We start from the raw sequence: 12,755 nt of genomic DNA on the forward strand, positions 1-12,755 counted from the left end.
GTCAGTGGGACATACCCGCAGCGGCGCATGAGTTTCTGGCACATAGCGTTCTTGAGAACCCACCGAGTTGTCCTCTGATGTTGCTAGAGGGTCCGGTGCTGGAGGAGCACGTATGTTCTTTCCCATTGCTTAATTGGATGGCTGAACTGTTTTCGGATGATGACAGTGATTTCATGTTGGAAGCTGTTGCTACCTATTTTGCATATTCTATCCACCCATGAGTGGCTTTGGAGACTTTCATTATAATGGCACATGACTTTTTAGTAATTCTGAATGGTGCCTTTTTCTTACGAACTTTCAATATGATCTAGGCCTTTGATTTTATGTTTGGCCTCAAGTTCAAGACTTATATTACATTTAGTTTGGCCACTATAGGCATTCATACATATTTTTATATACGTTTAATATATATTTTTAGCTTGGCTCAATATTGTTGAACTCTGCTTTCATGTTATGCCTTTATTTTAGTGCTGGCTTATATTTTTTGCCCGTCCTCGGATCATTGGGGGGGGTGTCATATAGATGATGCTTTTCTATATATTGTGTTAAGTTAGCATGAGTTTATTAAATGTTTAAACAACATATTTTCCTTTGGCTTCAGTTTGCACACGACACATAATTGTTATTGTAGCTTTCAACCTAGACGAAAGATGTGATTTATTTGAGAATAATATGTTATTGCTCTGATATCTGTCGTGCTTGGTACACTGTCTGAACAGTGGGTGCCGAACGCTCTAAGAATAACCTAACACAAGGTTGCTGGGAGCTCTGTTCCTCGCACCACTTGACATAACACAAATACAGTTGCTGCCAACATTAGGCTCTAAGCTGGTTTAAGATAGAGTTACTGAGAATGAAAAAACACACTTGATGGTGCTTCGCATGCAGAGAGCTGGTAGCTGATGATGTGATCTTCTCCTACTGACATTTAGGGGTATGGGCCCGCCCTGCTAAAACCCAAATGAGACCTTCTTAGATATAATATAGTATGCTAAATAGGGTGCGCGAAATATAGGTGATACAGATTTCTATTGATTTTTGCATTATAATATGCTATCACCGTTCGCTTACTATGGATTAGTGACTATGCTGATAACTCTGATTTTTATAATATGTATTCTGGTATTATATAAGATACTGCGTTTAAGAACCTTGCATTGAAAAATAAATATTTCAAACTTGCACGTGTCTTCTTTTACTCCCCGTTCTGGTTTGAAATGATTATAGAGCGAAAGAGTGTTCATGTGTTCCACGATACCTGAGGTAATCTAAGTTCATGTTCTGGTTTGTCTAAGTCATTGGTAGTTTGGTATGACCAATGAGACACTGTAGCTAGCTCGGTAAGGGGATTTTGGATACTGAGGTGAGTTTTGGGTCACCCTAATTCACTGAGGTTCCTGATCTCTATGCACAGTTCTGTAAGAGAACGGAATCCCTGCTACAGAACTACAAGTATTACTTTTGACATTGTCTCTGAAACTATGTTCTTGTGTTGACAGAGAGGAGAATTGATCGCTCCCAGCAATGCCAAGTTCTCTGCCGGTTCCGATGGAAGCCTTTTCATAGTTTCTCCAGAAGGGGACGAGTCTGGGGAGTATATCTGCACTGCAACCAATGCAGCGGGCTATGCCACCCGAAAAGTCCAGCTTACTGTCTATGGTGAGTGACCGAAGGATTTACTGAGGAGCCCCAATTTTGATCGGTTGCGGTTGAAAATCATTCAGATAGTTGTCTTTTCTTTACTTCTTTGTATCCATAATTACAACTTCTAGACATTACAACACAGCCAACACAATGACTCCATGTTAAGCAGCCTCTGCCACCACCCAGTACCCACACTCTTCTATCTACTCCCATCCATTTTCCTTAGTTGCATGCAGAAATATTAAGATTATATACTGACCTTCAAAACTAAAGATTATTATATAAAGGTAAGTATGGACTTTTTCTGTTCCTAACTCCACATACATATACATTGAATGTTACAGGGGACCATAAGCAGAACGGAGGGTATAGGAAGCTGGCTCTCTATATGGTATGCCACTAGGTGGGTTACTGTCCACAGAGTCCACGGACTCCTCAAAAGAATACATGGCTCAATGTAAAACCCAAAGTGCTCTTTTAGTGGTAATGTGGGTGAGCAGCCTTAGGTCTAACACAGAGGAGTGTAAGACATTTATTGCACAACATTGACCAATAATGGACACATGACTCAATAAAGAGATCCACACAAATTTTCGAAAATAAGCTTTGTTTGTACTTTACTTTAAGACCAAGATCTTCGCAATAAGGTACGTACGTTTTTTAATATAAATACTTTTTACTTTCAAAAGTTGACAATTTCTAAGCAAATCAGTGTTATCCTATGAAGGAAATTAATAATGTGCTTATACAGGTAAGTATCACACTTACAGTTCCAGTCTTTGGACCAAAGGTCAGCAAGGGGCAACGGTCAGGTGAGCACCAAAACTGCACCACCAGTGGCACAGGGGAGGCCGGGTAGAGAGGTCAAAATTTGAGATCGGTCCAATGCATTTCAATTGGCCGGGTTCAGGGTGCAATTTCAGCATTGGGCGCTCAATGCTTTTCAATGAGGATTCTGCTTCCAACAAACAGACTTGATTCAAACTGCAGACACCATTGTGGATGTCAGCCAACGCTGCATTCGAAGTTAGGATCGCTTGGAATACTTCACTTGACATGTGAGCCACTCAGACCCGGGCGTTGGGTACAGAGTGGGCAGGAATCGTTTTTCCTGATGGCACAGGATTCCTTGGAGTCGATTTCTTCTGAACAGGTCAGCTGTCCATGTGAGATTGGAGTCTTTTTCAAAGGCAGCAGTACTCCCAGGGTGTTCAGAGGTTGCTGGCTGCAAGACAGGTTGTCTTATGGTTGCAGGCTCTTCGAAGCTGGAGACAGGCTGGTTGGGCTACCAAGGCAGTCGTCGTCTTCAGGCTTCACTGCAGGGCTGGCTTCCGGGACATCTTCTTTCTTCTTAGGTTGTTGCAGATCTAGTTTTCAGGTCTGGAGGAGCCACCTAAATACTAAATGTAGGGGTGTTTTAAGGGAGTAGTAGGTAAGGCCAATAGGCACCTTACCTGGGGTGACTGCACCCACTATTATGCCACCCTCCTGAGGGAAGGGGCAGAGACCTAGCCCTAATTGGAGGAGTCAAGATGGAGGAGGCTAAAAAGTGTGCTTAACTTTGCCTCCTCCACCTGAGGGGTGGACTTTGGCAAAGGTGGGCACACTTCCTAGTCCTTCTGAGTTTTTCCCACCGGTGTTCCTGCCCAAAGTGGGATTGTACACCGGGGCTGCCATCTGCTGCTAGCAGCAGAGGCTGGGGGTCCCATTACAAAGGCAGCAGTACTTTGAAGCTTCCCCTTTGAGCACTGGCCATCCTGGGGGAGGAGGTGTGCCACTTCCTCCCAGGATGTGCACTGTTTGTGGTCCCAGAGAGTAGACCTCCCCACAGGGGTCCAGAAACATGTCTGCATGTGGCAGGCTGCAGAACGCCAGCCAGTGACCACACCAGGGTCGGTAGGTTTTCAGGGGGCCCCTTTAAGGTGTCCTTTGTGTACATGTTTTAATAAATCTCACATTGGCATCAGTATGGATTTATTACGAGGTGATTTTGGAACAAAACACTCCTAGTTTCAGTGAAGCCATCATGGGGCTTGGGAACTCGAGTTGTCAAGTTCCCAGCCCATGTACTCTTTATGGTTTCCCAGGCACATACAATATTAAGAAATAGACCCTAATAATGTAGGGGCATATTTGTTCGTTCAGATATGCCCACACCTGTGATATAGTGCTCCCTGCCTTAGGGCTTGTAAGGCCTGCTAGAGGGCTAACTTAACCTATATCTTGGGCACTGCTAGTTGGCATGGGACACAGGCAGTGTGCCATCTCGACTTTGTTGTTTTTCAACACCAGGCCATGCTTGCTTCAGTGGAAGTCTGCATGGCCTAGGTAAGGAGACCCTAGGGGTCTTTCTTCATCCCAATGCCTTTTAGTAGGGGCGTACAGGGGGCCTAAAGGGCCAATTGTGGATCTGTTTTAGGGAAAGAACACTGGTACTGGGAACCTGGACAGCAGGGACCCAATGCTCTACAGTCAAAGTTGCATCAAAAGCCAAGCAAAAAGTGGGGGGTACAGAACCCCATGTTCTCACACCCACCTTAGGGTTGGCACTATTCTGATAGGGAACACACCTCCTGACTAGCTACATTTCTACATGTACCGGTGCCAAAGGGGCCCTGGTTAGAGGATTGGCATTTCTCCTGTCTTGGGAAGCTGGGGTAGCATATCAAAGGTGGCAGAGGCCTTTGAACCCTCCTGACTTGATATGCTGATTACTTGGCCATCCTGTTCTGGAGGAGGTGACAATACCCCCACCGAGAGAAAGAATTGTTTCTGACCTCAGAGGGCGCAGGCTCTTACCTCCAACGGTCAGAAACTCCTCTGTAGTGGCAGGCTCGTTAGGACCAGTCAGTAAACTATTAATCGGTAGGTTTCCAGTGGGCAACTCTAAATTGCCCTCTAGGCGCATATATTAATATATTTATCACTGGAATCAGTGTGTGCCTATTAATACGAGATGTTTGATCCCAACCATCTTGGTTTCAGTGAAGCCATCATGTAGCTGGAGAGCTCGTAATCACCAGTGCCCAGCAAATATACTCAAGACGGCTTTCCTGTTCTCTGGCAATGTCCAAGAATCGACATGGGCATTTCAGGGGCATTTCTGCTCATGCAGACAGGACCTCACATGTAATATAATGCACCCTGCCTTAGTGCTGTAAGGCCTGCTGGTGGGGTGACTTACCTATATTACATGCAGTGCCTGCAGGCTTGGCACACTGGAGGTGTGCCATGCTGTGTCTTTACTTTTCTCTGCACCATGTCACTCAGCCTGCAACTGCAATGGCAATTTGCATGAGTGTGCTGAGGGGTCTCCTAGGTTGGCAAAATACATACTGAAGCTCTTAGCTACCCTCTTTAGCCTCCCAGCCCTAGGTACCAGGTGTACCACTTGCTAAGGACTTACAGTGGGTGCTAGAGGTATTGCTAATTGGAGAAACAATTGTACAGTTTTCGTGAAAGAGATCTGGCAATGGAAACCCTCATAGCAGGAACCAAATGCACTTCTGTCAAAATTGCATCAGAACCCAGTCATAAATTGGGGTTGTACATGTCAGAAATGGGCACTTTCCTACAGCAAATATCAAGTGTGTTTAGATGTTGTGCTGTAGACACTTTGAGGGTCATTTAGACCCTCTTTGCAACCTTCAGCCCACTAGTTCAGTAAACACCTTGGTCTCTTGCTCAGTTGGTGGAGTACAGCCAACCATACTATGCAATCTCCACCCGATGGCTGGGATTCACCAGCCTTCAACTCAACCCCTTATTTTGGTGGCTCTACTAACGAAGAACAGTATGCAGAGCAGCCGCCATGATCAGTTTAGTTCCCTCTCTGCATACTTTTCGTTTTTCTAATACAGTTTGTTTTAGTAAAAACAAAAATGCGATGACCCTGACATACAAGATGATTTCTCCCTGCGAGTTAGGGCCTTTGATTGATTCCCCATCATGGGCATGCCATACCTTGCCTCAAGTAGGGCCCTGTGAAAGATGATCCGTCAGGTAAAGGTTTGTCACTGCCAGAAGTAGCTGAGGCTCAGCTAGAGGAAAACCTGTAGTTCCCTCACCTTACAACCCATCAATTAATTTCATCAAGCCTACATTCTCAGTCATAGTCAAATAATGGAACGCAAAATACATTTTGTTAAAAGAGAAATATTCAAGCTAGTGTCAAAGATTGTTGCTTCTTAACAGTGTGCTGCTCAAGGATAAAAATCCACTCGTACTTATAAAATGATATAAAATCTTTTCAGTAAAGCCAAGAGTGTCTGGTCCTGGTTCTGAAGATGGAGTTGGATCACGAAAAAAAGCAATCGAAGTCTCGGTCACTGCGGGAGAAGATGCTCTCCTTCCTTGCGAGGTGAAAAGTTTGCCACCCCCTGTCATCACATGGGCCAAAGAAGGGCAGCTCATCTCTCCATTCTCTCCAAGGTACGTAGAAACTTCAGGGGCAGTTGTTCAAGTTAGGCAGGCCCACTGGAATTAAGGGGTAGAAAAGGACCAAATTGTTTCAGATTTCTCTAAATTATGCTGCAAGAAAACAAATGTATCTTGTGTAATATAGAACATTTTGTAATATGATTACTTCATTATGTTGTGGTTACAAATGTTAACACTGTTTGGGCTTTTTCACACTTTCACCTTATCAATACTATAGTAATACCCAAATACAGCAACAAACAGTTGTAAGGTAACCAGTTAACCTTTCCAAAAGACCTTCCACTGGACTCCAACACATGTTGCCGTGCTTTTGGTACCATCTGATCCATTTGATTTAGAAAATAATAAATGTTGCAAAATTAGGGAACAAATTATGGGTGTTGTGACAGATGTAAAATGTAAACAACAAGCGTCCAATGACTTCTGTAATTTAACCCCTTCACTGCGGCGGCTATTCCGCCGCAGTGCTAAGGGGGGAGGGCGGCCGAGCGGCGGGCGCATGCTGGTGACAGAACCGCTCCGTCACCAGCGTCGGTTGCGCTGTGCGCATGACGGAGCGGTTCCGTCACGGCCCCGCCCGCTCAATAGAACGCGCCGCGCAGGTGCGAGATTAGCGCCGCGCAGGGGCGACGGCCGGGCCATGACGGAACCGCTCTGTCATCAGCACAGCGCGACGCGGCTGAAGACGGAGCGGTTCCGTCATCAGCAGGGGAGGGGTTAAGTAGTCCTGATATTGGGGTACGATCCTTTGTAGAAATACAGCTCTGAGTGTATTCTTCAGCTGGGAATAGCATAATATTTAAAAATAAATGCAAAACATTTGTACTTCAGACCCCTTCACCTCTAACTGAATACTTTTCCTTGCTGATTTGAATCTCTGCCTGTTTGGGTGTACAGTCCCTTATTTCACTTGTAATCAGTGCCTAATGTGTGCAAGAGGTTGGAGGTAGTGGGCACTAGTGATGCAGTTTTTGTTATTCTAAGCATTCTGCAGCACACATAGAAAGAGAAAAACGCCTTCGTGAATTGTTTTTGTGCAGGAAGGTCCCCCTTCTTGCACAAAAACAATCCTGCTTGCAGCACAGGCACCCTTGCACTATAGCAGCCCATTGTGCATCAATACAAGGGAAAGTATATGAATTTCCTGTATTACCTTAAATACGATGCATTCCTGCCCTTTCCCAGTGACTCAGCGACCTTGCTGCGCCACTTTTTCTTAAATATACCCCTAAAAACGTTGGCCTAGTGGTCTTGCAAGCCATAACCTGCGGGGGATCTCAGCCACGACATACAACTAGTGCTTGGTGTACCAAAATGTGGGGCAAGTGGGGGATTTGATGTCATACAAATAAGTATATGATGGATGCTTAGAAGACAATGTTTTGCTATTTTCTTTAAAGCTGTGGTCATTGTTTGATTTCAGGCACACCATTCTTTCTTCTGGGTCGATGAAAGTGCTGGAAACAAGGGTGTCGGATAGCAGCTTGTACCTCTGTGTAGCCTCCAATATAGCTGGAAATGTGACTCAGTCAGTAAAACTGAGCGTTCATGGTGAGTTTTAAAACCAGCCCCCACTAAAGTGGAGTGTGTGAATGTGATTTCTAAAACATCATTATGTAAGAAAGTGAGAAGCTGCTGTATGAGATATCTCATGGGAGGCACCTGCACTCATATTTGGGGACCTGCCTTGTTTTTCATCATCAGGACTTTGTCTAGAACAAGAGAAAGAAGGCAGAATCAGGGAGATAGAAGGAGGAGAAATATAAGAAATTAATGACAAAGATAGAAAGCAGTGGTGAAAAAAATGCCTGCAACTGTGAGATAAAAAGATACGAAGTGTATGATAGTGGGAAAAGAGTAATGGAGTATGATCAAGACTAGGCACCCTTGGGCATCAGCAACCTCGGCATTCACCAGTGCTAGGTGGGCTTTTAAAAAAAAACATTATTATTATTTTGTTTCTTTACAAATCAAGCACTAGCTAAGTTGTGTACTAAATTTTTGTATTCCTCTGAGTTGCCCAGTTTCCCTACAAGGCTACAAGCCAAGGAACCGGACACACCATATATTCGAATCTGCACTAAGTTATGATGATTACTAAACAGGCCCTCACTACATGTGGCGGTAATCCATCCAAAAGGGTAATTCTGGATGGACTTGCTCAACTCACAATTCCGAGTAGCCCAGTGTATCCCAGGCCTTCACACACCGAATATGGGATTCTATACCTGGATACAATAGGCCTGGTTTCACTCAATGCAGATGTGCACCTGGTGAAACCACTACAGCGAACGGTGCAGGGTCCGAGGGCAGGGCACACACTGGCCCTCACCCAAAACATGGCATAGATGCAATATCGGCCCCCTGTAACAAAAGCAGTTTCACACGCACACCCACCCCGTGGCCTCACGACTCAATTGCCAGGGCCGGTTTGCGTTCCCAGTCCGGCCTGGTCATGATCCCTTTCTGCATTCTCCTAAAAAGCAGGAAGGGTATGAGGAAACACCTGGGCATCTGCAAAGTCCCTGTTTTCCTTCTCCTCCCACTGGGCATGCCCCAAAAATCATTATGCGCCCCTGGCCAAAGTCAGTGCCCGGGACTGAATGACATCCCTTCCTGTTCCCCCTACCAGAGAATAACACATAAGGAGCTTACAGCCCCGTACCCTCCTCTCACATTACAAACTGCACACCACTCAAATCCCCAAAGGTAGGACAGATGCAGGCATTGTTTTAGGATGCTGGTGCATTTACTGTTCTTTCACGCTCCAACACCCTCCTCCTACACATGAGAAGGTATCAAAAGGCCAGCCAGTTCTTCCCTAGACTTTTTAGGATGACTGAAATAAAACAACATTTACAATTCAAAACAACTCCAGGAGTGGCCTCAGAATAATGACCATTTATATCAGGACATCTTTGCTCATTATCCCCCAACCCCAAGAAACCAGCAAATGTCTGTCCCTTCAACAACCACTTATTCCAGATGCAAAATATCCCAACCGAGAGAGTCTTTGTGTCCTTTAACTATTAATTTGAACACCAAATACCTGATCCAATCATGTTTACCTGAGCTTAAATTAACAGCATCATCCAATAATAAACAATTGATTCATATGTCTATTCAGGTACACTCTGCCAAATGCAATCACTTCATGCGTCCCGCAGCAGGGCATGGGTCCAATCAGAGATAAATACAAATGTCCAGATTCAGAGAAGGTGAAAAAAGTCAATAATGCCCAGAATATTATTCATTTAGTTACAAGAAGAAATGCTACACCGATTCCAATTAAAAGAATACATTTAAACAACAGTAATTATTTATGAAGGCAACGTTACTACAGAGATCAATTAAGGTGACAGCATAATTCTCAAAATGCGGTAAACATGATTACGGTACATGGTGCTCAACACCTAAACATGGAGGACTGTATCTGCGCATACAATTGAGGAAATCAGGCATGAGTCATGAAATAATGTCCAGTCAGAAAAAAGAGAGGAGGTACATGGGTTGGTTAAAGTTATATATGTAAGGATCCAGGCCTTATGAAAAATAGTCTGAAAAGAGAATGCCACAATGGAGAGCAAGAAAAATAGAGAAGTGTCAAGGAGGTACAAGAACATCAGACACCTAGCAGGCACAACATTGCTTGGGCATATTTACAAGGGCTTATTGCCACAGTAATGTCACTTTTTGTGACGTTCCTGTGGCGATAATCCCTTCGTCCGATTTAAAATGTGGTATTAAGCCACTTAATGTGGCTTAACACAGCCTTGTAAATAAGGCCCTCTTTCACACTACACTTAGCGTGAAAGGGGTGGGAAATAGGTGTAGTAGTGGGTGTTCCACCTCAACACCCATTGATTTTGACGCTGCCTCCTATTTACAAGGGTGGGGTAAATATGGGGCAGTGTCAAAATTAAGACCAGGGAGAACTTGGTCTTAACATGGCGAAATGGGAAAAATGTTTAATGTCTCCTTGTTTTTGCAGTTTCAATGTGTGCTGCGCTGTGCAGCAACATAGAAAAAACAAATCACCATGAGTGATTGTTTATGTGCAGGAATGGACACCTTCCTGTACATTAACAATCATTCTGTCAATGCAGGCACCCTTGCACTATAGTGCAAGGGTGCCTGTGTTGGCACTAGGCAGCTGAGTTTGGTGCCAACTCTAGGGAAAATGCAGCAATGTGCTGTACCATTTTAAATATGGCTCATCCCTGCATTTTCAGAATGGTGAAGAACGGCGTTGGCAATTTTTGCTTAACAACATGCTTTGTCATTCACTTGTAAATATGCCACTGTAGTTCTTTCGGATAAGAGGCAGAAGTTTATAACAAGTAGGAGACCAATGTTGTATTTAGTAGAAGGAAGAGATTGCAAGAAGCTGGTTGTCCACACTATGAAGTAGGTATAGTCAGAGCCTTGGAGTAGCAGGCTTCGAACTATGAAATATTGTTTGAAAAATTCACACTTCAGTTATTGAACCACAAGAGGAATCTATTTAGGGCATATTTACACATATTGTGTTTTGCTTCTTAGCTATAACTTTTTAGAAACATACAGACTCTAAATGTTTAGGCAACATATTCTGATATCTATCTGACCTTACAACTTGCACATTCTTTTGCTCTATTACTGAGGCTCTTGTGCATTGCAAGGAGTATGTGCATGTTGGCCCCAAGCTGAGAACAGAGGTGCACAATGCAGGCTGCATTATTTCTAAAGAAGTTAGTTACAAATAGAGATGCGCACATTATCTCTGTGTGCTTGTGTATGTGTGTGTGCTCTTGTTTGTATTTGGACATTTGTTGGTGTGTAATGTCTAGAAGTAAATAGGTAGAAAATGACATTAAAGATGAATAGTTGGAAGTAATTTTAAAGACTATTTGAAAATGTTCTACTTGATGATGCTGGGAAGTATGGAAACATCACTTGGTTCGACTGCAAAAATTCAAGCTCCTTGCCCCACAATAGTTGTGCCAATTTCTGTACCAGTATATATTATTTTCTTGCATATTTTCTGCCTTTTTCAGTTCCTCCAAAAATACAGCGAGGTCCTCGAGTCATGAAGGTCCAGGTCGGACACCGGATCGACATCCCATGCAGTGCCTATGGTATTCCTCCTCCAGAGATCACCTGGTACAAGGATGGAAGCATTATCCTGATAGATGGTGGGCAGTATGTTTCCTCTGATGATGGAACACTTAGCATTGATAAAGCAGAGGTGTCGGACTCTGGCGGTTACAAGTGTATTGCGAGTAATATAGCTGGCCGTGATGAAGCAGATGTAACTATAGAAGTTCAAGGTAATTTTGTACAAGATTAAAGTAAATCCAATTGGCATTACTTAAGTATTTCATATTTTGCTATTTGGTAGTTTAGAGAGTATTTGATTTGACAACATTCTGCCTTAGAGGTTTTAATTTCAAAATTATATGGAAACCAAATGTAGGACAAGTATAAACTATTCCCCAAGTTAATCTGTTGAAACCTAGCTAGAGAGGATGCTGTTAAAAATGTCAAGTTGAAGGTGCAGCTCATCTCTATGAAAGTAGATCTGCTTGAGGATAAAGAGAAGGATAACCACCTCTTCTTTCACCTTACTTATGACAGTTCTTTCCTATCAAAGATTAAGTCATTCAATGTGAACAGCCAGGACCCTTCAGGGTGGGTGATGAATGCTATTGCAACATGGCCTAAGTTATGTTGTTTGGTGTCAGTGGTATTTCTCTAGAATTACATAGTATTTAGTTAAGAATGCTCTGAAGCATTTATGTTATTTCAGGTTATATTCTTTTAAAAGTACCTATGTTATTCACTAATGTTACAAAGCCTAATGTCTTTTCTTGCTGGTTAGCCTGATTCGGGGTGCTGAAAATGAGTACACCGACTTGAAAGTGTATTTGTCTTTGAGAATCAGTCCCTAAATGTGCAAATGACTGAGAAAGAAAGAGACACAAAAAGTCTCATTCAGCTTCAGGCAAATCAGTGGTGCAATTATTTCAAAACGTGTTCCGTGTGTTTATGCACGATGTGGTTGCAGTGATTCTCAAGCTTGGGGATTTGTAACTTAACCATTGTTGTTGACTCTAAGTCCCAGGTGGGTACATATCTCTTGGATATTGTTTGTTACATGAAGTCTTGTGAACTAAAGAGAAAGATCAGGCTGCCCACTTTTGTGATTGCTAGGCAGAGGAGTTGTGGTAGTATGGGTGCAGGATGGGCTCATTGCAGTGGTCCCAAAACCTCTACTGCATCTGCATTGTATACATTTTTCAAGCGGTTGGTAACTATGCCTACAAAGTTTGCGTTTTGCAGGAAACAAATGCAGTTACTATTGTTCCTGTGGCTCTGGTGGTGAGATGTTTTTAGTGTAGTTAGGCCTCAGACATTGCAGAAGATGCTTGTACAAGCGGCACACTTAGTAACCTTCATTGTTGTATTGACAATATCTGGTCTAGCATTCATCCAAATTAAGAAAGAGCTCTTTCTGAGACTGTGTTATGCTGTAAAACCCCGCAAGAATCATCTCTGCTTTTCCACATTTAGATTTAGCTAAAGTTTCATGGAACTATTTTGTTCAGCGCAACAGTCAATATAATACTTTTTATGTGTTTTTGCAAAGGAGAGACTTATTGCCATGACTGAGCAATCCTACAGGGTAGTTT

At 43.3% G+C, this 12,755-nt stretch overlaps 1 protein-coding gene across 1 annotated transcript in view; it reads left to right on the forward strand.

Annotated features, from left to right (window-relative positions):
* HMCN1 (hemicentin 1) overlaps window positions 1-12,755 on the forward strand; it is a 1,183,532-nt gene that overhangs the window by 533,490 nt on the left and 637,287 nt on the right. The window contains exons 21-24 of the mRNA XM_086956029.1: window positions 1,500-1,659; window positions 5,898-6,075; window positions 7,508-7,635; window positions 11,121-11,393. Of these exons, the coding sequence (XP_086812155.1) occupies window positions 1,500-1,659; window positions 5,898-6,075; window positions 7,508-7,635; window positions 11,121-11,393 (739 nt within the window). The remainder of the gene's footprint in view (window positions 1-1,499; window positions 1,660-5,897; window positions 6,076-7,507; window positions 7,636-11,120; window positions 11,394-12,755) is intronic.

Source organism: Lissotriton vulgaris, chromosome 1_1, assembly GCF_964263255.1.
Source record: "Lissotriton vulgaris chromosome 1_1, aLisVul1.2, whole genome shotgun sequence".
In the NCBI taxonomy this organism is placed as follows: Eukaryota; Metazoa; Chordata; class Amphibia; order Caudata; family Salamandridae; genus Lissotriton; species Lissotriton vulgaris.